This window comes from Trachemys scripta, chromosome 4 (assembly GCF_013100865.1).
Source record: "Trachemys scripta elegans isolate TJP31775 chromosome 4, CAS_Tse_1.0, whole genome shotgun sequence".
Classification (NCBI taxonomy): Eukaryota; Metazoa; Chordata; order Testudines; family Emydidae; genus Trachemys; species Trachemys scripta.
In genome coordinates this window covers 109,817,529-109,844,953 of record NC_048301.1, presented here as the reverse complement: position 1 = coordinate 109,844,953, position 27,425 = coordinate 109,817,529, and the positions used below count along the sequence as shown (strand labels likewise).

Here is a 27,425-nt window from a genome sequence, read left to right as displayed (position 1 = left end):
CAGAGATGGAGATTCCACAACCTCCCTAGGCAATTTATTCCAGTGTTTAACCACCCTGACAGTTAGGAACTTTTTCCTAATGTCCAACCTAAACCTCCCTTGCTGCAGTTTAAGCCCATTGCTTCTTGTTCTATCCTTAGAGGCTAAAGTGAACAAGTTTTCTCCCTCCTCCTTATGACACCCTTTTAGATACCTGAAAACTGCTATCATGTCCCCTCTGTCTTCTCTTTTCCAAACTAAACAAACCCAATTCTTTCAGCCTTCCTTTATAGGTCATGTTCTCAAGACCTTTAATCATTCTTGTTGCTCTTCTCTGGACCCTCTCCAATTTCTCCACATCTTTCTTGAAATGCGGCGCCCAGAACTGGACACAATACTCCAGCTGAGGCCTAACCAGAGCAGAGTAGAGCGGAAGAATGACTTCTCGTGTCTTGCTCACAACATATCTGTTAATACATCCCAGAAACATGTTTGTTTTTTTTGCAACAGCATCACACTGTTGACTCATATTTAGCTTGTGGTCCACTATAACCCCTAGATCCCTTTCTGCCGTACTCCTTCCTAGACAGTCTCTTCCCATTCTGTATGTGTGAAACTGATTTTTCCTCCCTAAGTGGAGCACTTTGCATTTGTCTTTGTTAAACTTCATCCTGTTTATCTCAGACCATTTCTCCAATTTGTCCAGATCATTTTGAGGGTGTGTGTGTGTTTAAAGCTCTGTAGATATTTTTCTGACTAGGAACTGCCCATGGATGCTAGCCCATATCAGCAGATAACCATGATGCAGGTCAAACACTGTAGCACACTGTAAACAGTGCAGTCAGTGTCCAGAGGATGGTTCTAAAGTCCAAGTGTACTATCTGATGGCACCAAAGTCCAAGTTAGGGAGGGAAGAGGCATCTTCAGGTGAGTGGAGGGAGGGTATCAAATCAAACAGATAACAAGACCTTGCCTGATATCCCCTCACTATAGGGCATGAGGGGTCTTCTACCTCTTTCCTTGGTGGGGATAAAGGCCCCTTAACCCAGGGGATAGGGCTAACAAAAAGAATAAACATATTGTGCCGGAGACACTTCTGCAATCTTGGTAGTCACCAGATCATGAGTGGATAGGCCATCCCCAAATCCTCTTGGGGAGAATGCATTTGGATATTAGGAAACACTATTTCACTAGGAGGGTGGTGAAGCACTGGAATGCGTTATCTAGGGAGGTGGTGGAGTCTCCTTCCTTGGAGGTTTTAAAGGCCCGGCTTGACAAAGCCCTGGCTGGGATGATTTAGTTGGGAATTGGTCCTGCTTTGAGCAGGGACTCCTGAGGTCCCTTCCAACCCTGATATTCTGTGATTCTATGATTTGCAGTTCTGGTCCATGGACTGTGAAGCTAAAACTAACAGAGAAGTGGACGTAGAACATCTGTCTGATCTGCTTCATCTCCCACCATTGAAATAACCAGGAGAGCAAAATCCTTCCCATGCTAGGGAAAATAGTGGCCCTTACTGGCACAATGAGACCCAATGATAACACTCCCACTCTCAAAGAGTGAAATCACCAGTCTGTAATTGACAGACTTCATTTCCTTTCCACATGGTTCATCTCCTCTTCCTTAGTGAACTGTAGGTTAACTCCTCTGCTAAATGTCTGGGTCTCGCATGGGGGAACGTGTTCAGGATGCCCTGTGTATCCTGCATGGAAAACTCAGGCTTTTTTAAGGTGGGTGGTTTCATACCTTGGCACAGATAAATGCAATTACCTTGAATGGAGGTTGCTAATGTATGGATCACCATGACTAAACCCACAGCCGGGGGGGAAGGTGGGGACCGCACAGTCTAGTGACAAAACAAGGTGAGGCTCTATGTTTGAGTCTCGAGCTCTATGGGTTGACAAGGACGTAGTGATGTGATCCAAAACCCACTGAAGTCAATGGGAAGACTCCTACTGTCTGCAATAGACTTTAGGTCAGGCCCTACGAGCATGGCGACAGCACTCTTGCAATGCAGGGAAAAGTCGAGGAAGCACCTTGTGACATGCTATGAGGATGGCCTGTCTTGAGGTGACAGAGACGCAGGCTGAGTAGCGCAGCTGCATATAAGCTGATTGCCCTGTTCCCCTCGCCCCGATTTTCATTTATGCAGCAGTGATGGCCCTAATCTTGCCTTACACAGCAAGACCCTTATGTTCAATGGCTGCCTCTCCTAAAGCAGCTTCCAGTTTTGCTCTCCTCCCTCTGCTTCAGAGCTCCCTCATTGCAAATTACCTGCCTGGCACCTGCTGACTGGATCCAGGGAGAACTCATGACAGTCAGAGGACTCAGGTCAGTGCCAGCCATGCCGGATGGCAGCGCTGCTGCTCTGCGAGAGGACTCCCTTGTGGTCATATTGAAGTGGCAATATTTTTATATATATATATAATATTGCCATAAGTATTCCTGGCTCAGTGTAGCAGACAAACTGCCTCAAACCAATAGCACATCCCTGCCCTGAAAGAATTGCTGTCTTAAAGTACAAGCTGGTTGGATTCAGTTTAGACACAAAGTGCCATGCAGTCATCGCAGCTGGTATTAGGGCACAAACTTTTTTGGATGAAAAATAGGGTTTTCAGCTAAGTAAAAATTTGTACTGAAAGCGTCTCTGTGCTTCCATCAACACATTTCAATGCTTTTGTGGTAAACGGAAATCTTTTCTGTTTTCAACCCAACATATTTTTGTTTTTGGTTTTGTTTGTTTTAAAAAAAATCAAAATTTTACACAGGGGGAAGAAGGACTCAGCTTCCGACCTGCTCTATCTGGAATTCTTTGTGGAAGAGCTAGGTTTTCAGAAATGGCTTGTAGGAGATGGGAGAGGCTTAGCTGGAAATCCATGGACTAGGCAAATCTGCAGCAAGCAAAATATCAGAGACATTTCGCTCATTGTGTGTCTTCTGGGTTTTCCTTTGTGTAGATTCCACAACCAGACCAGCTAATGATTCTGCTTTAGATACGTACAAACTAGTTCTTGTTCAGGGCTATGGTAGGGTCCCAGCTAGCCACATGGCTTGAACAGCACCAAGCAGCTCTATCTAATCGAGAATCAACAGGCATGGAGGAATGTTGGCCATCTGTTAGATAGGGCGGTTTGGAGAGATGGGGTTCAAGTAACTGGGATTCACTGGGTCTGCTCCGGATCCTTAGCAAGCTAAAACATTTAATCTTTGAGGCTGTCTGTAAGGCTTTCTCAGATAAGGGGCTCCGTATGTGGCCTTCCAAAAATCCAGGATGAGTGGCCCCGGCTCAAACATACCCCTAGCAATCCAGTGTTTGCACGCACCACCTGTCTCCATCTGGCCTGGTAGAGCAGGTGCAGCATACCATGCTGTAGAGGAGAGCCAGGCTACACCAGCATAGTTGGATGTTTACATTCCATGGGAGTCTTCTGTCAAGAGATGGCCATGCATGAGATCCTGCCTTATCTCTCTCTATCTTGCTTTCAGATAAGGGTCTGACTTAAGCTTGCAGCAAGTAGGCAGTTCAGAGTACACATCCCCTCCTAGAGGGGCCCTAGCAAGGTTGGCATGTGCATGAGATCAGATCTCACTTTGTCCTTAACTCGACCTCGTGCCTAGGTAATGTAGCGCCCATCTACTTGTCTCCACGGGGTTAAACTTGGCTCAGCGGGGTGCTTGCCTCTGACATTCTGGTGCATGAAGGCCTGTCAGGGAAAGCCGCTGCCATAGTGCTGTAAACCTTCTCATTCCAGTTTGTAAGCGGGCAGCTGCAAGCTGAGATTTAAGGGGTATTTTGAGTGAGGTCCAGGCATCCCGACTTCCAGTTCCCTGCTCTAGTCATTTCACTTATTGCCTCTGCCAAGCAAACACCTAACCTGAAACTCACAAACCTCAATGAACATCTGAGACCACTGCCTATCATGCTGACCAATGTTGTTTCTTCGTTTCCTTGTGCTCCCCGTGTGTCCGCCTGTATCCATCTGTTGTTTCTTGTCGTCTACTTACATAGTAAGCTCTTGGGGGCGGTGGCTCTTTTTGTTCTGTTTGTATAGCACCTGTCAGCCTGGGTTCCTGGGCCACGAGGTGAGCAGACTTACTGCTGCTTCTCCAGCCTTACTCTTCCCCTTTTTCCTTTGTGTAGGAAACAATTGTGCACACAGTTCTGTGCTCTGACTTATCGGTTCAGGGGGGTCAGCACAGGATAACAGGCTTTGAAATACGCAGCTTGTGGCTTTATGTCACACCGAGAATAATGCTGACAGCCTATCCACGGCCTTCTGGGCAGCTTACCTGGAGCAGCTCCTCGATAGCACGTTGCGTATCTGCTTTTCTGGCCCATTGTATGGTTGTGGCTTCCTGAGTCTGGCAGGTGGCTCTTCCTATTCTTTGCCTTTTTTCCTCTTTCCCAGCTGGAACATCAAATACAGTCTCTGAACTCTGAGCAGCTGGAGACCCGGGTGCAGAACGAGCGGCTCCAGCTTCTGAATGAAAACCTCCTGGAGCAGCTGGAGAGAAGCAAGTGGGAGCTGGAGGTGGCCAAGGGGCATCTGGAGCGTCTCCAGAAGGAGGCTCAGTGTGAACAGGAACAGAAAGACAGGTATGGCTGGATAGCGGTTACAGAATGTGCAGTGGAAGCTGGGTAGCTGCTTGTGCAGCATGACTTCCCTGGTATCCAGTATGAGGAGCTGTCTACTGGTTAAGGAACAGCTCTTGGAAGCTGGAGACCTGGGTTCTATTACTGGCTCTGTCATGAGCTCAATATCTGATCCTGGGGAAGACAAGTAATCAGCTCCCTGTGGTGGTTTTCTCATTGATAAAACATGACTAATACTAATAGTCCCCTGCTAGGGGAGTTGTGAGGCTAAATTAATGTGTTAATAGATGCTTGGCTGGAAAGCACCGTACAAGGGCAAAGAATTGTTATTTTTGTTTAAAGCAGTAGGGGGGTTTCTTTCATGTGCTCTCCAGTTTATTGTAGCCTCAGCTAGAGAGGTTACAATAATTGTATCACAGCCACTGTGGGGTGCATCTTTTCAGCCTTTGCCTAATAATAAGACTGAGTTCTTACATAGCAGCTTTTCATCTCATGATGCATTAACAAACAGAGGCATGTATCCAGGAGTGGCGCCAGGGTTTTTGCCGCCCTAGGCGGCAGCGCTCCTCATCTGAGCATTCGGCAGCGGGGGTCCTTCCACTCCGCGTCTTCGGGGCACTTCAGCGGCGGGTCCCGGAGCAAGTGAAGGATCCGCCTCCGAATTTCCACCAAGGACGGCAAAATGCCACACCCCCCCCAAATCCTGCCACCCTAGGCGACCACCTAGGGTCGCCTAGTGGTAGCGGCAGCCCTGCACTATATCATTATCAGTCATGACCCATGGGTCTCAAACCTGGGCCCACAAGGTTCTCTGGGAGCAGCCACACTCCAATCGGCAGCAGCTTATGTGGGACCTACAAAGCCTGGCCCCAGTGTGGCCCACTGGTCCTACGTAAGCCAGCAGCGGGAACCTCTCTGAACAACTGGGCTCTATCCTGCTCTGGACTGCATGCCTTGTGCTTCCTGCTCCATTTCCTGGCATCTCCATCCAGTTTGACTCTTAGCATCTGACTTGTGGTTCCTGAGCCTCTAGCTTGTCTCCTGCTTCTGACCTCCCAGTATCCTGACCTAGCCAACTCTTAATTCCTATATTGTGACTGCAAACTCTGGGTCTAATTACTAAGTTGGGCTGCCCACAACCTAACCATGACATTATACCTGTTTTACAAGTGGGGTAACTGAGGTGCTGAGAAGGAAAATGACTTGCCCAAGGACGCACAGTAGGCTTGTGGCAGAGCTCGGAGTAGAACTCAGGTCTGCTGGCTCCAAAGCCAATGCACTATCCACTGAACTATCTTTGAAGCTGGCAGGCTTGTACCTTTAGCAACATCACTTGTGTGCATGAGAGACAGTGCAATTGTGGGGGCAGGCAGATTTTCCATCCTTTCTAGTCTTTCGCTTAACCTTGTTTCTTTTTCTTTTTCTTGATTTCTTTTCCCCTCCCTTTACACAGGGATGTGTTCAGAGTCTCTAAGAACATGCAGAAAGAAAAACAAAGCCTTCTTCGACAGCTGGAGCTCCTCAGGTAAGGGGGGTGTTGAGAGACTGCTATTTCCCTAGACAGGAGGCTAGAGAAGAGGTGGAAAGGTCAGCGGTGTTATCCACCCCACAGACAGAAATAGGTTCAAAACTCCAGCAGTGCTCAAGCTTGCTTGTTTGCTCTGGGAGAGCTCCTTAGCATCCAAAATTAGTGACTCTTTTTGGGGTGGGAGTTGGGAATCCTCCAACCAATAGCCAGAGGGATTTGAGCTGGTTCATTAGCTCTGGTCCTCTTCTGGCTAGCTTGTTTCCAGATGTGCCAAAGCTGCTGAAGCACCGTATGGATTCTTTGTCTCTCCAGGAAGCTGTAATAATATTTAATGTATTTCGGTGGCATCCACAGATTCGCTGAGGGGCCAGTATGATCATCTAGCTTGACCTCCTGCATAACCCAGGCCATAGGTTCTCACCCAGCGATTCATCCAGGGGAGGAGATTATCCTATGGAGTCCCATCGTTATCTGGACTGAGACCCCCACCCAACCCATCTGGCAGGAAGGGCGTCCTTATTTCCCTAATTAGATCTCCAGTGTTGGTGTCTGCCCTGCTCCCAAGGAGCGCTTGGTAACCACTCTGCTTGTGTCTCTCTCTCTCACCTTCCTTTGGAGCAGAGAGTTGAACAAGAAGCTTCGGGATGACAGAGATGCCTTTGAAGCCAAGAAGCTGGTTAGTCTAAGAAAGAAAATCCTAGTCCCCAGCCACCGCCCTTTCGTCTGCTGCTGTTATTGTCATCACTCGGGGGCCCTGCACTTCCACGGGGGACACTGACCCAAGCACCCGAGGCCTGGTGTGGCACCTTAGACTTCCACGCACTTCTCCCATTCTGGAGAGCACTGTGCGGATTACATTCAGGCCGGTGGGAAGGGGCTGCTGGAGTCCACTGCCCTCTGGCCGTGGTGAAGGGGGAGCCCAAGTGTGGGGACCAGGGGCGTTTGTGTTTGAGCCAGGGAATTCAAGGCCTGGAGGGCACTGGTGCTGAATCCCACGCCGGAGTCCGGCTGTGTTAACCTGAATGGTGATGAGGGGCAGAGTCCAGAGAGATTGTCTGCCTGCTGGCACCCATCTCTGCAGCCTCCAGGCCCCATTTGAGGTTATAGCAAGTAGTAGTGCCTATCCCCTCTGTCCTTTGTGCCAGCCACTGCCAGCCTGGTCCCAGCCCCATCCCTGTCAAATGTGCTGCACAGACATGCAACAGCAAGCCCACAAGGATGGGGATGGGGCTCAGACCCCGTAAAGGATGGGGAACAGCACCATTGGGTTCACTGTCAGCCTCATCTGCATCACCTTCGCCCACAGTCTGATCGTCTTGAAGATGCAGCCTTGGGTGGGGGGTGAGCAGAGCTATTGGCACCATATGATGTGTGGGGCATGCGAGCTCACCGGCATCCCAACATTTATTTAAAGGCTGGATGTCCTCCCAGACTAGCAAGAGCGTGTGGTGTAGGTGGATGTCCTTGTGAGCCCTTCATTCATCCTGCAGCAAAGCTCCTTTCCCCTCCCCTTCACTCACACTTAGATCCATCCTTGCAACCAGGGGTCATCTTCCCCCAGCCCTGCCACCGTGTTCCATTGGTGAAGACGTGGAGGGGACAGCCTTCCAGAAATGTCAATGAGCGTGCAAGGAGGCAAAGCAGAGGGCTGGGGTAAGGAGGATCCAACATGTCCAAGCCAGGCTGGCATTTGGGTAGGAGCCAGGAAAACCAGCAAGACCAGCATGATGACGTGTGAATGAAAGTGTGGTGGGATCAGTTTTCAGGGGTCCCGTCTACTCTTTGGCTACGAGCTGCTTCTCCTGGAAGAAAGGATGGAGTAAAATCCAAAGAAGGAAGGGCTTGTTTCAGAACAACGTAATTGCATTGACTATTTCCTTTAGGGCTCAGAGGGTGGGATTTGTTTCTGAATCCTGCATGGGGATTTGCTGAAGCTGCTAATCGCGTGCATGAGTGTTGTGGTGCCAGTTGGTGGTGGGTAGCTAGCCACCATCTAGGCCATAGCTGGAATCCACCATATCAGAGCACACAGTTCCAGGCAGCGTTCCAGCTCTGCCTGTGTCCTGGGTGAAAAGTGTTAGCTAAGCCATCTGGAGGAGGTACCAGCTCACCTCTTCCAGAGTAACCAGAATCCCTGCTGCACCAAGAGATGGTATGCAGTCATTCAGGATCTCCAATCCACCTGCTGGCTTTATTGTAGGGATCATGTGCCATTGGCATGTTAGCCTACTGCCCTCTCCTGGAAAAATAACCCAATAAAACCAGATCACTTTATTGCAGAGTCCAATGCAAACAGGGGGGAAAATGGTGCTTTTACCTTTTTCACTATATTCTGCTTCAATGCCAGGCCTTTCCATCACAACTACCCAGGCTTCTAAGCTGGGATGATAACCACCCTCTTGGCATCCTAGCGTTTCTTCTTAATGATCTGTTGTGTCAAGGAAATTTTCCCTGCCCCCCCGGCTCCTTTTCCCTTGATTTCAAACTGGGGTAGTTGTACTGGTGCAAGGCACTTGTGACACCAGCGCAGCTTGTTTGCACTGGTTCAGTGGCATTGGTGCAAATATATGAATAATCTCCCAGTGTGGACAAAGCTTTAGTATCCCTTCCCCGTGCCTAGAGAGGTTCAGCTCAGTTTTCAGCCTGTTGTGATATTACCATTCTGGTCCTCCACCAATATGAAGGAAGTCAAGGCCTGGTATTTCTGATGTTAAATAAAATTGGGGAAAGGCCCCCCTTTGAGGCAGTCTGTATAGCCTAAAGGGCAGAAACAGAATCAGTTTGTTTTGTTTTGTTTTAGAGCCATTCAGAGGAATACTACAGACACACCTCCACTCTAAGATATTTCTGCCCCAGAACTGTGGGGCTCCTCTCTCTTAGGCTAGGTCTACACTACCCGCCTGAATCGGCGGGTAGAAATCGACCTCTTGGGGATCGATTTATCGCGTCCCGTTAGGACGCGACAATCGATCCCCAAATCGGCGCTCTTACTCCACCAGCGGAGGTGGGAGTAAGCGCCGCCGACAGAAAGCCGCAGAAGTCGATTTTGCCGCCATCCTCACAGCGGGGTAAGTCGGCTGCGATACGTCGAATTCAGCTACGCTATTCACGTAGCTGAATTTGCGTATCTTAAATCGACTCCCCCCTGTAGCGTAGATGTACCCTGAGTTGGGTTTTTTAAATGTATTTTAATTGACGGGGGTGATGGCAATAGGAAAAAAGTTAGCAACTGATTCAAGAAACAGCCACGCATGCCTTTAAAGAGGTCAGAAAATGCTTCTGTACCGAACATAGCGCGCCTGAGGCACTGACTGTATTGGAGAATGGAATCTGCCCCAGAGCCCCTGCCTGGGCGTTGCATTGAAGCCTCAGCCACACCCAAAACGACAGGTCAGGAGAAAACACTGATCAGTTTCTTGCCATATTTCTTTATTTTAGGCATTTTGGGGCCAGATCCTCATCGGGTGTAAATCATCAGAGTTCAAATGAAGTCAGTGAGGCTTATATCAGACCCATTTTTCTAGCCCTGTATGTGAAATGTTACTGTATAGAGTTAGCAACCAAAACCTCAGTTACCCATAGGCTTAGATTCACCATAGATTGCTGTTAAAATCTGCTCCAGAAGAAAAGCCAGTTCAGCATTCAGGCAAGACCAGGCCACTTCAGCTGTTACAGCAATAGTTGGGTCTCTTATTTTGAACCATTCAAACATGTAGCTATTGTTTGTGTGGGTATGAGTGTGCATGCATCTATATGTAATATAGATGACACAATGTGTATTTAAAATCATGAGCCAGGTGCTGTGGTATGGCTGATGCACAGGGTCCAGTTCAGGGGTATGCACATAAAGGTGGCATAAAGCTCACCTGGCATGCCCTGCTCCTGCTGTAGCTCTGTCCAGGGCTGATCCCCTTGTGCTGCATTAGAGCAACCTGAGGGCTGCTCTGACTTGTGCCAGCTGTAACAGACCCATGAGGCTGAAATGCAGCCTAAGAACAGCGTGGCACACAGGTGCTGCCTTTACCCTTCCCCCTCCTATGCTGGTAGCAGGGAGGGGGAATGGTGTAAGAACCCTGACATCAGCTGTGTACCACCAGCCAATCAACTTCATGCTACTTTAAGAGCAGATCATACTGGTGGTATAGTGCAAAGAAAATCTGTCCCTCAAGAGAGAATTGGTAACCTGGGCAGGTTATAATAGGAACTGCATTCAAAGTCAGAGCCTGTATTCCAGACACAGGGCTTTCTTTCCACAGTGACCCCCTAGCTGAGGGTGGGTGGGGGGACTTCAGACTTCCCAGCCTAGTGTTTCTATTAATATTTGACCAGTGGAAACAGCTTGCTGCTTTTAAACCCAGGGATTCTGGTGGTCAGCCAATCCACATCTCATTTCAATATGAAGTAATTCAAGGCCTGTGAGGCTGTCAGGGACATTGATTGGCCACAGCTCCCGCACAGGGACTCTGCCTGCTGGATGGTGATGCAAGTTCTAGCCATCAGCAGCAGAAATAGGGCCTTTTCTGTGGTTTTGGCACATGTGTTTAAACACCGCCCCTCGTGGAGAGGGAATGTATCTGTTTTTTAAATAAGCAAAAATAATTTAAAAATTTAGCTCTTTGTAAATCTTAGGAAGGATAATGTTATTTCTGTGAAATGAAGGTGCAAGGAACAAGCACATGGGCTAAAGTGAGGGATATGGGACTGTATGTGCCTAATTACAACAAGAAGCCTGATTCTCTGCTCTCTTTTAGGAAGGATTTTATCCCTCATTCTTCCTAAACAGGGCCGGCTCCAGGGATTTGGCCGCCCCAAGCAGCCAAAAAAAAAAAAAAAGTCACGATCGCGATTGTGATCTGCGGCGGCAATTCGGCGGGAGGTCCTTCGCTCCGAGCGGGAGTGAGGGACCGTCCGCCAAATTGCCTTCGAATACCTGGACATGCCGCCCCTCCCCGAAGTGGCCGCCCCAAGCACCTGCTTGCCAAGCTGGTGCCTGGAGCCGGCCCTGTTCCTAAAAGCTTTTAACGTTGCCATGGACATGTTTATGCAATCCAGGCTAACATGATGTGGCTTTGCATCGCCCTCTAGTGGCTCGACCACACACACAGGTTTATGAGCAAACAGCTGATCCTTCAGCAGAAATAGTACAGACTTGTGCTTTTAGATCTGGAAGTCCCGGGTTTGATCCCCAGCCATGTTGTTATATTTGTGTGGTGTGTGTTAGCAAAGGTGCTGTCCTGATCAGGCAAGATTCCTCTATTCACCACTAGTAAGGCACTGGGACCTAGACTGCCAGGACATGCCAACGGTGGAATGTGAATGAGAAGTAGAGGACATGCCTTCCCTCCCCCCCATAGTAAGTCTGTTTTCTGTTGTCTTCATGGAATCCTGGGCATTGTGTATTGTACAGTTGTGATGTCATGTTTGTGTCTGTATCATCTATGTGAAGAGCCAAAGTTACACGAAGCCAACAAGCCAATAAAAGCCTGACGAACCAATGAAAACAAAATCCCAGCAACTGTCTCTCTTTTTTAGAAATAGGTATTTATTTAGTAGGTAATGTTTACTCTGTGGGTAGGGCTGACTGGTAACAGATTACCCAGGAGTCACCTGAGCTCCAAAGGTGACTGACTGGGCTCTGTGGGATTGCCCGAGGCGGCTTGTGTGACACATGGGAAGGCTACAGGGTTCCAGGCGTTGAGAGACTGCACTCAAATTTCAACTGCTATTCCCAGTCAGACCCCTGCATGTTTTCTCCTCCCGCTGTGGCTGAGTGTCTCCTGTGCTTTGCTTCAGCCTGGGAGGAACACTTGCACCACATTCTAATATGAGCTTCATGAAATGGGTTACCAAGGGTGCTTTGAGACCTTACAGTGCGGGATACATGCTCTGTGGATGTCTGAGAATCAGGGACCTCCTGATATAAACTAGCCCCTGACAGAGCTCCTTTTTTATAACCAGATACCATCAGCCCTAGGGCATGACATGGTGTATATTTAAATCCCTTTCCTTTGCCATGCTCTGGAAATAGAAACAGCAGCTCTTTTTGCTGGTTTCCATTGAGGTGGGATCTGGCCCAAAATGTTTATTTTCTGTGGTAATATTTTTTTAACTTGCAGTTCAGCTTAGCCCTGTAGGCAAGGGAGGCCATCGACTCCAGAAGACTATTTTAAAATACCACCGGATTAGAGTTCTTTTCCCCTAGGAAGCTACTGTCCCATTTGATTATATTTTTTAAAAATTGCCTTGTGATGAGATTTGGGGGGAAGGGTTGTTTCAGCGTGGGGTGGGGTGAAGGTTTCTTAATTGGGGGGGAGGGCCAGTAAACATCCCAGTTTAGGCTGTGTGCATGTGAAGCACAACCCCTGGGAGCACTTAGCATGAGCTATTTGCAGGGATTCTCTAGGCCAAGAATTGCTGTTCCTGTGGATGTAGGGTAGGTTATAAACCCTCCCCCTCCCACCCCCTGAAAATCTTGTGTTTGTGCCTGTAGGCCTCCAAAATGATGTATAATCTGGAAAAGAGACCTCACCCCTCCCCTAAGACAGCATATGGAGCACACTTTCTCATCTGTGCCTTGTCTCTTTTGTTGTGGCTGGGGGTGGATGAGGGCCAGCTGGGTGAAGAGAGGCAGACTGCTCCAGTGGTGAGCATGCTAGCCTGGGTTCAATTTCTCTGCTCTGCCATAGACCCCCAGCCTGACCTCAGGCAAGTCACTGAGGCTCACCTCCCTACCTCACAGGCATGTTTGTTTTACTTTAATAATTTTTTTCTGTGCTCTCTGGGAAGCTGGCTGTAGGGAAGGGGCCAGTCAGACAAGGATAAATATGAGAAATGCCATTAAAAAGTAGCATTGGTGTGGTATTAATTTAGATGGAATAGAGAGGCCCAAAAGTATTAATGTAACCCAGTCATAGCCATCATTAAACAGTGTTTGAGATTGTTATACTGAGACCTCAGAGTGCTTAGCACTATGGCAAACATACCATTAAAAATCCTTTTAACTTTTAATTAAAGATAAAGAAAAGAAAAAAAATAATTAAAGACTTTGAAATGTAAAGTATTAAATAAGGGTTTGATTTTAAGAACATCCCTTGGTCCTTTTCCCTTTAGCTGGAGTGCGATTTTAGAAGGGGAAAAACCCCATGTCTGACAGTCTCTTAGGTGGGATCAAAGACAGTCAGAACTGCCCTTCTGGGTAAAAGAGAAGTTAGTTGAGATGAGCTAGAGCTGTTCCTGCCACTATTAGTCTGATCCCATTTCACCTCAGGTCTGGCTGGGATTCTGCTATAGTTGGTAGGTGTGGTGATGTCATCTGGGTCCTTCCCTCTGGCCTAGTGTGGGCAGGACATCTCTCAAGATTAGGATGACAAAGGTGCGGGGTCCCAGGAGACAGTAGGGATGGCAGCGACGATGGTGAAGCTAGCTCCAGTAGCCTCCATCTCTTCTTCTATTTTCTCCCCCAAAGTCTCTCTCTTTAAGGGCCCACAAAGGGAATGGTGGGTGGAATAACCCACCCCCTTGTTGTTTGGTCCACCCATTTGGCATAATAGCTACCACACCGATTTTGGTCCATTGCTTTCCAAGTCCCCACCTTCTGTGGCCTTTTTGGTTTGAACTCGGTTAGTCTCTGGTTCTCTTGCACCTATTTATAACAGTCATTGCTGACAACTTGACTGACTTTCCATCAACATTTGTTATTACAGGTTATTGTAACATCTTGTGAACTTTCATGCATGTCTTACAAGTGAGCTCCCGCCTCTGGTAACTTTGTCGGCCCAATTATCACAACAGCTGCCAAGTGAAATTTTCTCCTTAGACACACATACATGTTGCTATCAAAGCCCCTACTGGAGAAGTGATTTTTCTCACGTGCTGTTTCTATGGAGTATGTGTGGCTTTCTGCATAGTACAAGCAGGAAGAGGTCCTGGCACAGATCCCCTTTGAGCACCAATCTCTCTCCATCTGCTGCAATACCTACATGGGATGGGACTAGGTGAACAGGTGTGCCGCATTTGTGATTAAGAACAATGTGTGCAATAACCACAACCTCTAGCTTTATGAGACACTGATCCATACAGAAGGACAGTGTGATTCCCTACTTAATGGGAAATGCCCGTTTGCCATAATCCTTCCAATCATGACATGGCCTTTAGCACCTCAAAGTATGAAAAATCATAAGGGCCCAAATTCAGCTCGCTACTTCGGCTCATGCTGAGAATAAGGCTGGTGATTTTTAGTGGGACCATTCATGTGCTTAAAGCTAGGTGTGTACTTAAGTACCTTCCTGACTCAGGGCCCAGAAATGTAATGTATCGGTTACCATGAAAATCTCCTGACGCTCCCCATTATGACTTCTAATTGCATATAATTCTTTAACCCCTCTTGCACATCCACCCAAAGCTGTTGGCTATTGGTTGGATTCAATTGCTGTACATCCCAAAGCCTTGAAAGGGTTGAAAAACCATCTCCCTTGTGAGGCTGGAGCTGCCGTTCACTCCAGAGGGTTCGAGCTGGTGCTTGGTCATTTGGCTGATGAATCCTAATTGCTCTTTTCATTCCCTCTCTTTAATTTCCAGGCACCTCAGAGTAAAAGGCCTTGTTGAAGAACGGGTCAGTGATAGGCAAATATGTGTTGGAGGACAAGCCAGTCAAACGGTTAGACAGGAATCTGTGTCGTGTTAGTCACATGCCATAAGTCTGTGATCAGCTGAGCCAGCCTGCTGGCCCAGCCGGGGTCCCTAACTGCCCCCTCCCCCCATGTGGGCCAATGATGGGTTAACTGTTGGAGCTTGGTGGGTTGCAGCTTGATGGGAATAGGAGCTGCTAGCCGGTGTTCTTTGTCTACACATGGGGCTTGCACTGGTGCAGCAACATGGGTGGCTGACTACCAATTATTGGAATCAAGGCAAATTCCCCATGTAGACAAAGCTACAGAGCTGACCTCCCCTGGATGGTTGTCCCTTTAGTGATGCTACTAAAGTGGTTGAATTACTTAAATCACATGGACTAATTTTAAGAAATAATCTGCAGTTGTAAGGGCCCAATTTTGTCCCTGCAGCTAAAAGAGTCTGCAGTTAACTCCTGGTGTGCACACTCCTTTAGCCACTAGCCTGTTTACCAGACTTTGCATGCAAACCCCTTTTTTACCCCTGCAGCCTAGTGGCCACATATTTAAGCCCCATTTGAGGTTATAACAAGTAGTACTGCCCCCTGGCAAAAGTCTGGCTTACAACATCTGAGCAAATCACCTGCTGGGAATTTGAACAAGCAGGGGCGGGGCTAGGGCTTTCGGTTTTGTGCCAATAGAAAGTTGGCAACCCTACTCTGAAGAGGCCTTTGCCTCTCAACCCCATGTTCCAGCCACTCATGCTTGTGTATCTTTAGGGTGTAGAGGGAGGGTCATGCACATTTCTATTCTCCAAGAGCTGGAGCCCACGTGTGAGCTTTCTCCTGATGGGAATTTCATTCGTTCAACTATTCTCCCATCTCCTAGAACTGGAAGGGACCTTGAAAGGTCATCAAGTCCAGCCCCCGCCTTCACTAGCAGGACCAAGTACTGATTTTGCCCCAGATCCCCAAGTGGTCCCCTCAAGGATTGAACTCAGAACCCTGGGTTTAGCAGGCCAATGCTCAAAACACTGAGCTATCCCTCCCCCCCCTCCATCACTTCCAGTCTGACCACCCTATAATACAGGGAGAAAAATCAATGCACTTAGCAGGTAATGAATGTTCACAGCCCTAGTGGTATTGGCCACATTTAAGCTTAGGGGAGAGGGAAAAGAGCTGACCCCTGGCCCATCCACTAGTGCCTTGTATTAAATACGAGCTCAATACAATTGTGAGCATGCTACCCTCGGATTAGGCTGTAAAGTAGCCTGCACCTCTCCCCTGCCCCCATCTCATTTGGATCTGGTCCAGTGTCCATGGAAACTAAAGGAAATCTTTCCATTGCGTTCAGGGGGCACTGGATCAAGCGCTTAGTTCAGTTTTTCATCTTCCCTTTCCCTTCTTCTAGGTCCTTACAATGGCGAGCCAACCTGGCCATAGAACACTTAATAGCTCTCAGCTCCTCACACGTGTGCTCCAAGTGCTAATGAGTCCTCTGTACCTAATGAATTATTCCAAAGGTGACTGCTTTCCCTGCTGTCCTATTAACAGCATATATGACAGGTTGCACAGGGCAGCCTGCCCTAAGGCCCTATAATCCTCCCTCTTAGTGGAGCCATGGCTTCAAACACACGCAGTGGATGGCAATCATGCAGCCATTTCACAGCTACAACAGAGTGGGTGATGACCCACTAGACCTTCCCTAGGAAAAAGCTTCGCTGCAGTTGAGAGCTTACAGTTGGGAACAGCCGGTTCAGAAGAATAACTGTCTGTCCGAGCCCAGATCTTTGATTTCTTTCTTCCCCTGAGCCAGTTGTATGTGGTGTTGAAATCCATTTTTTAGAACTGGTTGCAGAGCTAACATGGTTGTAAATCATAGCAGTATTGGGTTGGAAAGGACTGTGAGAAGTCACCAAGTCCAGCCCCCTGCACTTGGGGGCGGGGCAGGGGGGGTATGTGAGCACTCAGCTGAACTGTGGATGCTAATAATGGACATGTTCTAAGGCACACACGTTTAATGAAATTAGAAATTGAAAAACAGTCATCTTGCAGTGTTTTGTTTTTCCTCATGTTCCTTTCACCCGTTTTCCCTTCCCTTTGCCTGCAGCAATAGGAAAAAAGGAATGGACAGGGTGGAGGGTGAGAACCAAGAACTGAAAGAAAAAAAAAAAAAAAACCCCCCCCCCCCCCCCCCCCCCCCAAAAAAAACCAACCCAACAAAAAGAAATTTCCTATTTAAAAAAAAATCATAAACATTTTCAAATAAACCAAACGTCACTATTTTTTGGAAACCTGCCACACAGGATTGGCTACAATTTGTTTTCTTTAAATTCTCCCCCCCCTCCCTTTTTTTTGAGCCACTCTAATTACAACACAGACAGTTGCCATAAGAAGCTGTTTGAAATGGACGCTTGGGCAGCTTGTCTGTACACCTGCTGGTGCCACCATCTCTGAGTTTCCTTCTCGTTTTGTTCCATTAAGAGGTGTTGAACCTGTATAATGTGGGTAAGATCCACAGTCTCGGATCCCAATCTTGCAAACACTTAAACATGTGCATAAGTGTTTGCAGAACTGGGTCGTGTGTGCTATGGCCTCTCACCTCCCTCCCCCTCTAGTTTCTTAGTGTGTGTGTCCCAGTCAGTATTCTGTGTGCTCTAACTTGGTCACATTGATCATTTCTGGCCCCCCTCATCCCATCCCATCTCTGGGGCACACATGGGTCTTGGCACAGACAGCTGGTTCCTGGGGATCTTCCTCTCACTTTCCTGGAGGACATGACTGTGGAAGAGCCCAACCAGAAGAGCTGTAAATACTTCGTGGCCACCACAACGGCACTGAAGAAGGGGAAAGCAAGCAGAGTGAGCTTTGAAGAGGGCCGCACCTCAAGCTGCAAGCGAGAGCGGCAGCAAATGGCAGGGGCTGGCGGGCACCCAAAGATGGCTTCGAAGGGTGATGTCAACTGGAGGCAAACAGCAGATGAATTGGACAATGATGCCCCATTGTCCCCCAGAGAGCAGCCCATTGGCACGGAAACCATGGTAAGCCTAATCATTTAGGGCTCTTCCTTTTCCCTCACGTGCTACCGGGGGGTGAAGGGAGGTGGGGGAGGGAGGAAGATGGGTGAATCTTGTGGAGATTGAGCTTTTGTGAACCTTACCACCCACCTCCAATCTCCATTGGTCTACACCAGCTGTAGTTCTGGCCCATAAAGCACAACTCAGACCTTGGTTTCTATAAACTCTCTTCTCTTCCCACCCTCTTTTCCCCAAATTCAGACACCTGCACCAGCCAGCTCTTCCCCAGAACATCTCTTCAAAGTGGTGTTTGTGGGCAACTCTGGCGTTGGCAAGAGCTCCTTCATCCATCGCTTTTGCTATGACAGGTTATTGGCTGAGATCAATGCAACCATTGGTAAGTGAAAGGGCTCCCCCGTGCTGCCAGGTCACAGCGGTGTGAGCCTCTGGCCTGGGAAATGAGGGACAGAATGACACGTCAAAAAAGGAAGCTTGAAATGATCCCACTGTTGCGTCTCTGATCCATGGCAGTGCAGAGTTACCCATAAGAACCATCTCCTTCAGCATTAGCGGAGTGGATAATTTCTCTCTCCTGTATGTTCCACACAGCACTGAATACATTGTCAACACTGAGAAATAATGGCCAAGATTTTCCAAAAAGGATTAGTGATTCTGGGATGCCCAACCTGAGACACCTTAAAGATCTTCAGAAGATGGGTTGTTGATCTCTGAATTATCCAGGGAGCTGTCTGACCTATTTCTGGGGCAAAGAGAGAGTTGGGAAGGATTGGTGTCTTCTCTGTAATGTTATTTCTTTAGACTGCAGGAGCACCCAAAATGAGCTGGGCCCCTCCCCAACACAAAGGAAGACAGAGTCCCTGCCCCTACAATTTTGTTTCACTGAAGTAATTCAGCTGATCCTTTCTGTAGATCTCATTTCCCTGTTTTCCCCTGCCCCATCCTGTAATCACTATGTGCTGTTGCCTCCCCTACAGGTATTGATTACCAGGTGAAGAGTTTAATGGTGGATAACACACAGGTGGCCTTGCAGCTGTGGGACACAGCGGGCCAGGAGAGGTAAATGAAGCATTTGGGTTCCATGCTAGGATTTCATGCTGCCAAACTCACAGCACATAACAGTAAGCACTGAGAGTGGCTACTGAGCTTGTGGGCAGGGTGTGGGAGAAGAGAGCAGATCTGTATCAGGTCCCAAGGAATGTGATGTTCATTTTAACCTTACAGGGATTGTTAGCTGGCATCAGAAGGTTCTGCCATCAGTGTCTGTATCACAATTCCATGCAGGAGATCTATAGGATCTGTGGTTCCCAAGCAGGTCATGGAGGGGATGATTCAGAGTGTCATGGGAAGGGTGTGAATTTCAACACACCTGGAGTACTTGTCCACATATTTAAGGTTGGGGCCAGCCTCATCATTAGCATCGGGATACAAACATCATGCATCATTAGCACCAGGGTACAAACTTGCTCTGGGCCTTAAAGTTCTCCTACCTAAGTTGATGTGCTCCTGAAAAACAACAGGGCAGGTGGCACTCGAAACAGCTTCTGATGCCTCCAGGAATGTTGGGAAATAATTTTATGTAACAATGGCCCTGGCTGGGATTGAATGTAGGACCTCTGGATTTAAAAGCACCAACCTCTACTTCTTAAGATAAAGCATTAGCTCTTTTAGCTTAGAACCAGTAACACAATGATAAACCTCTTCTGTGGTCTAGCCACTAGAGGGGACAAAGAACCACACTGTGTTAGAGTGAGCTACATTTATTTACCATGTGCTACTCATGTTTAATTATGCTGTGTTTTCAAATCTGAGTTTACCACTTTAAGGGGGCCATTTAATTTCATGGAGTGTGGCAGAAATGCACTGACATTGTCTCAAACACTGTGCATTTTTTTCTCTAAATATGCTGCGATGTCAGACCTATCTGATGATGAGGTTGAGTCACAGGGGGGGTATGACCCTATGCTGGCCACTAACAATGATACAAGTCCCATCTCAGCCAATCAGATTTTGCAATCGAGAAGTGTCATATACTTGATTATAAATAGAGACTGCCCCAAATCAGACACATGTAAAGAAGCAAAATTTCCATTTAAACAAGTTCTTGTAGCCATATTTATGCCAAGGCAGAGGTGTCAGGTGATAGTTTTTTCTAACCTAGTTGTAACATGCTTTCCCTGAATCACTCGGGGACCCCACTTCAGGAAATCATCCCTCCTCAGGAAAGCACTCGAGCATGTGTGTAAATTCCTTTGAAATCAATGGGACTTTAGCATGTGCTTATAAGTAAGCACGTGGCTTTCCTGCTTTCCTGAATCAGGACCTTGGAATGGTGCAAAAATCTTTCTTAGCTCTGAAAATATCGATGTAACAGCTCCTAACTGGCAGCACCCAGACAATGCTTGGTATCAGCAAGGGGGACACACTCCTCCACACACGGGAGAGCTTCTTGATGATCTCTTTTGGCCCATAGAAGCAAATAACCACTACATGTGGTCATCACTCCACTGTCTAGTGTGCTCTGTAGTGTCAAAGGTGTTACTGGAACTCCAGAGACACACTACTGGCTCTCTCAAATGGAGAGTTTTCCTGATGCCAGCTCTTAGGGTAAACAGCGCCCCCTACAGGCCATAGAAGAGAACATGCTCTAAGGGAAGTAGAGTTATTTAGTTTAGAACAGGGGTCGGCAACCTGTCGGAAGTAGTGTGCCGAGTCTTCATTTATTCACTCTAATTTAAGGTTTCGTGTGCCAGTCATACATTTTAACATTTTTAGAAGGTCTCTTTCTAGAAGTCTATAATATATAACTAAACTATTGTTTGTAAAGTTAATAAGGTTTCAAAATGGTTAAGAAGCTTCATTTAAAATTAAATTAAAATGCAGAGCCCCTGGACCGGTGGCCAGGACCCGGGCAGTGTGAGTGCCACTGAAAATCAGCTCACGTGCCGCCTTCGGCACCTGTGCCATAGGTTGCCTACCCCTGCTTTAGAAACATCACTTCCTGCTGCATGTTCTTCTAGCCTTTATCCAAGAGAATGGACTTACTTGTCCGCCTGCATCCTAAAGAGTCCTTCTAATAAAGCACTGATATGTGGAGATCTTGCTATCTCTACTGCGTTTAACTCAGTGCCTGAACTAGAATGTATGTTCCCCAAAATACATACTTGCCCAAGCCGCTGGAATTTCTCCTGGAACTCAAATCTATCTGCCGAGTCATCCATGAGGTGGCTGCCTTGTATGAGACATTTGCAAACTGGGGTGAAATAAGATGAAGGCTTTGTTCCTGGTGTGGCCGCACTGGTGAGAGTCCTCATAAAGACATGGTTTATTCTGGGTCAATGCTGTTTGTTCTGGTGTAGCTAAACCAGTGGCTGAAATCCCAATGTAGAAAAGGTCCAAGTTACAGATCCACCAAAATGTCACTCTGCAGAGATTTCCCTGCCTCCAGCCCCAGATTTCCCCATGACAAATCCTTCATCTTCCTCCTGATCGCATCCAAATGGACCCTCCTCCCAGTCCTCTTCCTCCTAACCCAGGCCTGGTTTTCCTTCCTGCTTTCTAAACACCATGCTTCTGGACAGATTTACTCATTGATTCACTGCTGCCTTGGGCCCCTCCATGGAGATGAAATCTCAAGAGTCTGAGACACCTGCCTTCATCGCCCCTATTAATGGGAATCACAGCTGGCTCTAGAAAGACTGAGCTTCCTGCAGCTGCCACCAGGCCATGCAAAGATGATCCATGTTAAGAAAGGGATAGTTTGCTTGCTTGTTAATGGCTGAATGGATGCTGGAAGTATCTTCAGTTTCATTTGACTTCAGGTTTCGGAGCATCACCAAGCAGTATTTCCGGAAGGTGGATGGTATCTTTGTGATGTATGACATCACTGATGAGTGCTCCTTCGTGGCTGTGCGGAACTGGATGAGTAGCATCCAGGTAAGAGTGAGACACGTTTGGGCTTGTTTTTGACATGCTGGCATTGCTCAAGATTCTCCTTTTACTGCAATGACCCCGCATGGACCTGCTCTAGAAAGGAGGCCATTTGAAGCAGCCATGTTGTATGCTAGTAAAGGCCTGGAAGGTCCCAAGGTCTGCAGGGTACTCAAACAGTACTAACCATAATAGCAGACATAGGTAGCTAAGCTACTATAGCTAAGATTTAGTTTGGGTGATTGTAGTAGATAGGAATTGGGTAGTATTCTGTTGAATTATTTGGGCCTCCTTGTCTTCTGTTGTAGAAGTCACCAAAACCTAGCAGAGCAACAGTGTATTTATGTAGCTAAGTGTAGCATGTTTGTATATATGTAGTAAACCTGATTATTTGGAACTCAACTGTTTCCTAATATTCTTACTGTTGTGCATAGAGCAAAGACATGATGATGGTCTGTTTTGATCAAAAGCCCTTTGAGGCAGAGACTGTCTCTTACTTTGTGTATGTGCAGCACCTAACACAATGAGGACCTGACCTCGATTTAGAGCCTCTATGCATTATTGTAACACTAATAATAAATAAATTATCTTCCAACCCCTTTTCCAGTTTGTTGTAACTTTCACAAACACATTATTTTGGGGTGATGTTATTCTGCAAAAATCTCAGTTGATTTGCAAGAGGTTTTTGTGTGTGTGTGTGTGTGTGTGTGAAAGTTTGAAAGCAAAATCATTTCAGATATATTTGAGTTGTGGGGAGAGAAAAGGGGTGAATACTTTCCCTATATGTTCTGAGTAGATATTTTGTGTATGGGTGATACAAAGCTGAAGCTGAGGCCTTGGCTACACTTACCAGCTAGTTCGACGGCTGGAAATCGAAGTTCTGGGTTCGACTTATCGCGTCTAGTCTGGACGCGATAAGTCGAACCCGGAAGTGCTTGCCGTCGACTGCGGTACTCCAGCTTGGCGAGAGGAGTACCGCGGAGTCGACGGGGGAGCCTGCCTGCCGCGTGTGGACCAAGGTAAGTTCGAACTAAGGTACTTCGACTTCAGCTACGTTATTCACGTAGCTGAAGTTGCGTACCTTAGTTCGAATTGGGGGGGGTAGTGTAGACCAAGCCTGAGAGTGTCAAACTTTGCTTGTTTTGTAGATCATGCTGAGACATAAAAATCAAGCCAAGGTTGAAATAAATCTGTTCAGTTAGTTTTATTAATAATGTCAGCAAGTTTGCACATACCCATTAGAAATAGCTTGGTCATTTTTCCCCAAGGAATTTTAAGGATTCAAGGCCAAGATTTTCAAAAATATCTAGTGATTTCAGGTGCCTTTTTTTTTTTTTCCCAATGCAACTTGAAACCTGAAAGGGGCCTAATTTTCAGAATGTGCTTAGTACCTGCCCTCCAAAAATCAGGCCACTGTGGGAACCCAAAAATTGAGGCATCTAAAATCTCTAGTCACGTCTGAGAATTTGGCCTATATTTTTCACCTGACTCTAAGCCTGAGCAGTTCAAATGAGGAGTAGAATACTTACGTTTAGAGATGATCCAGGGTCAAATGCTGAAGTTCTTAGTCAAGTTGACTTCCAGTGAAGTTATAGGGGGGTTTTACCTAAATAAGGGATGTCAGATGTGACCCCTGAATGACAGCTGCTGCTAAAATGCTATGTGAGGGCTTGAATTTGCTTACCCTGTTTAGCTTGTGGATTTTCAGTTAAGGATGGCTGGTTTCAGCAGGCATCAAGCTGAATGGCTCCAGACCAAGGAAATTCAGGCTCTGCAGGAAAAACTGGCAGGACTTTTAAATTCTCATAGGGCAGATTTCTTTCTTTCTTTTAAAAAGTCAGTGAAACTAAATACAACTCCTCCCCTCCCCTCCCCCTCCCCCCTATTAAAATCCCATCTCCTCCCTGGCCCACTCACAGAAACCCTGGCATTAAGGCTTGATAAATCAACCACTTGTAATCAGAACATTCCCATAGTTTCCCTTCCTTTCCCAGTGTCACTTGAAAAGCTTGCAGAACAGTTCCTAAATAAATGAAATCTCCTGGCGAACTGGCAGGTCCCATGGGGTTTGCTCCTGCTTTCACGGAAGTCAACGGCAAGGCTCCTATTCGTGTTGGCAGGAGCAGGATCCAGCCTCGAGATACTCCTGTCTTCCAGACGGTTCTCACGGGAGCCTTGCTCTGTCTGCCCTGCAGGAAGGGATTGAGGATGGGGCCATGATCTTTCTGCTTGGAAACAAAATGGATGCAGCAGAGAGAGAGACTCTGCACGTGCCCAAGACGGAGGGGGAAAGGCTGGCGAAGGTGCGGCTCTGTATGCTACTCCCCGCTCCAAAGGTTTTGTAGATTTCGCTCTGATCTAGTTTGCTTGCTCACTGCCATATTTAGGAAATGGGAAGGAACTCTCCTATGCTCACAGCTATTGCAGAGTATGGTCCTGCCCCCACTGGAATCAACAGCCAAGCTCCCCTTGACTTCAGTGGTGCAGGGTGAAGTCCTTAAATGATAATTAAGATGACAATTTTTTCACTGAGGTCATGGAAGTCATGGAATCTGTGACTTCCAGTGACCTCCATGAATTCAGCCCCGTCGGCCAGAAGCTGCAGGGGTTCTCAGCTGCCACGGGAGGTGGGGCCGCAGCTCCTGGTCACCGCGGGCAGCGGGAGTCCTTCAAAGCTCCTGGCTGCCACTGGTGGTGGGGGTACCCCGGAACTCTGAGCCAGGGGACCCTGGAGCTCCGAGCCCGCATAGGCGGTGGGGTCCCCCAGAGCTCGGAGCAGTCCCCACGGCTGCCCAACCTCTGCAGGCGGTGTGGGGACCCCTCAGCTGGGCTCCTCATTTTGTCACAGATATTTTTAGTAAAAGTCAGGGACAAGTCATGGGCTTCCATTAATTTTTCTTTATTGCCCGTGATCTGTCCCTGACTTTTACTAAAAATATCCGTGACAAAATCTTAGCCTTAATGATATCAAGTGGCCAGCTTGTGATGGACCCAGACTCTAGAAGTACTTAGGGTCTCTTTGTGCTTGGGCTTGATGCATCCTTAAAGTGAATTTGACCCCTCAGGGTGAGGGTGCAGCCCACTGCATTCCTTTGAAATAGTGGCCATTTAACCAGGGATCTAGCAAGTCTGCCAGTCCAGGCTCCACACTCTTGGCATACCCTAGTTTTGCCAGGAATGCATTGGTTGATTATGAAATGAGAATTTATTTTTCTGGTTTCAGTGCCTAGTGGTCCCTGCCTCCCCTTAGCTGAAAACACTCCTGCACTGGGCCTTGCTGCATTGAATTGTGTAGTGGAGCATGGGGGGCTAAAAGACCCAACCCAGTGCTCCCGTGGGCTGCTAGAGCTGTGACACACTCTTGACGCCAGGGCCCCAACCAGACCTCCAGCTGCTGAAAAAGAATGTGCCTATATCACTCGTGGGATGGCACTCTGTGATGCCAGTATGACTGGTGGCATGTGTGCAGCATTCTGTGACACCCCAGAGGGTTCCAGAGCGGGATGATCTTACATCGTGTATGTGGAGATGAAGGATAATCCTTTGCAAGTGCTGGAGATGAGGAAGGATCGTGTGTGTGACTAGGTGCAGGGAAGGGGGGGTTGACAGTGGCAGAAGTTATCTTCTCACTCTCCTTTCCTGCAGGAATACAAGGCTGTCTTCTATGAGTGCAGCGCTATGACTGGCTATAACATCCGGGAGCCCATGCTGCATATGGCAAGGTGAGTGGAGCGGAACAACATCATCCTGGTACCTTTTTCAGCCATGGGGGAGCTGCTACAATCTCTCTCAGGTACAGGCAAGGAGAAGGGGGGTCATCTGAGAAAGAACTTGGTCCCAAATGAGAAGCTGGAGTAGCACATTGTTTTTGGTGACTCAACAGGCTGAGGGGGTCAACATGCCAGGGGAGTGGTTGTTGTCTTCCCCTGTGTGTGGAAAGCACCTTGTTTGGACACTGTCACAACCTAAGGAAAGATCAGAGCTTGTCAAAATGTTTAGACCATTTGTGTTTTGTTTGGTTTTGTGGCCAAAAAAGACCTTTTAAAAAAAATCCCCAAATTAAATTTCTGGGTTTTTCTATGAAAACGACAATTTTCATTTTCAGTTTTCAGGTTTTTTTCAGTTTTTCCTTTCTCCTCCCTTTCTTCTACTTTTTTCATATTTCTTTTTTAGTGGCCAAATGGGAAAAGGGCAGGGAAACAAAAAATGTCAAATCTGAAAATTTTTCATTTTTAAATTGTTTCAAAAAATCCACAAACATTTTTTGGGGAAACAAAGAAAAAGTATTTCACTTTGAAACACAAAAGTTTGTAACATCTTTTTTACAAATTTTGACCCACTCTAGTAGTTAGTTTATTAAGCTGTGTTTCTAATGTAGTGTAATATTACCACCTAGCTCTTATACAGTGCTTTTCATCAGATCTCAAAGTGCTTTACAAAGAATGCAGCATTCCCATTTTACAGATGGGAAAACTGAGGCACATGACTTGCCCAAGGTCACCCAGCAGGCCAGTTCAGAGCCAGGAATAGATCCCACATCTTTTGAGTCCTAGACCAGTGCCCTACCCCTATGACACACTGCCTCAAATAAATTTGTTAGTCTCTAAGATGCCACAAGTACGCCTGTTCTTTTTGCAGATACAGACTAACATGGCTGCTACTCTGAAACCTGCCTCCTCCAGTAGATGCTATGTCCTCCTCTGCATTCATTTGGAATTTCTCACCAATAATGTCTGTCTTTTATGTAGCCCAACTCCAAAAGAAGCCCAGCTCTCACTATTTCCCTTCACTCTTCAACATCTAGTTTATTCTTGCCTGATGGGGACCACAGGGCATGAACAACTTGGCAGGAAGCAGGCAATATCAGGCTGCTGTGTTCTTGAACTGCTAATGTGTTGATCATTCCAGGCTGCTGACAACTCAAGAGGATAAGCAGAGGGAAAGTGCCCTCCACCTGGAAGAGTACCACAAGAGGAAGGGATGCTGCATGTGACGGAGCAAAGAGCATCCCTCAGGAGCATGTGGGGGCTGCACATGGCTGGCTGGCTGGCTATCAGCTCCACAGGGACTCAAGGGAGGTGCGCGCTTTTCCCAAGAGGGAATATCCAGACGTTAAAACGAAACAAACTTGTTGCAACAGAATAATTCTGATCTACCCCCACCACCTCATACAGCTGCAGCATTCCCCCTCTTCCCCCCCACCCCCCCGGGACATACTGCTTGAGATGTTGCATTGGCTGCACAGAAATTGGTTCTCCCCTTTGCTTGTTTCTTTTGTGTCTCGCCCTCCAAAGGGAAACACACACACAGGTGAACGGAGGGTGCCTCTAACACTCCGTTTTAAATAAACTAAAGCAGTGTCCAACTGTGTAATAAAGAGATGATTATTTTAAACTTGGAAATCGCACTGGGAGTGTTGGTGTTTCTTAAAGGCAATGTTTGCTTGGCCTTTGGGAGCAGACTGACTAATCAGAGTTACTCAACTATGTAACCTGTACTAGGAGAGCATGGCTCTTTGTCTCCTTCTAGTGGCTGCTCCACTTAAAAGGTGTCTGAGTCTTCTAGCAATGAGCCTTAAGGGAGGTAGTCCTCTAGTTCAGTGGTTTTCAAACTTTTTTTTTGGTGACCCAGTTGAAGAAAATTGTTGATGCCCGCAACCCAACAGAGCTGGGGATGAGGGGTTCAGGGTGTGGTAGGGGGATCTGGGCTGAGGCAGGGGGCTGGGTGTAGGGGGCTCAGGGCTGGGACAATGGA

At 47.4% G+C, this 27,425-nt stretch overlaps 1 protein-coding gene across 1 annotated transcript in view; it reads left to right on the top strand.

Moving 5' to 3' along the window:
• Positions 1–27,073, top strand: part of CRACR2B (calcium release activated channel regulator 2B) — a 68,220-nt gene extending 41,147 nt beyond the window's left edge. The window contains exons 8-18 of the mRNA XM_034770353.1: positions 4,389–4,576; positions 6,027–6,098; positions 6,723–6,777; positions 7,663–7,754; positions 17,441–17,747; positions 17,985–18,120; positions 18,719–18,800; positions 21,563–21,677; positions 23,867–23,974; positions 25,317–25,393; positions 26,580–27,073. Of these exons, the coding sequence (XP_034626244.1) occupies positions 4,389–4,576; positions 6,027–6,098; positions 6,723–6,777; positions 7,663–7,754; positions 17,441–17,747; positions 17,985–18,120; positions 18,719–18,800; positions 21,563–21,677; positions 23,867–23,974; positions 25,317–25,393; positions 26,580–26,664 (1,317 nt within the window). The 3' untranslated portion in view covers positions 26,665–27,073. The remainder of the gene's footprint in view (positions 1–4,388; positions 4,577–6,026; positions 6,099–6,722; positions 6,778–7,662; positions 7,755–17,440; positions 17,748–17,984; positions 18,121–18,718; positions 18,801–21,562; positions 21,678–23,866; positions 23,975–25,316; positions 25,394–26,579) is intronic.
• Positions 27,074–27,425: the final 352 nt, after the last annotated feature.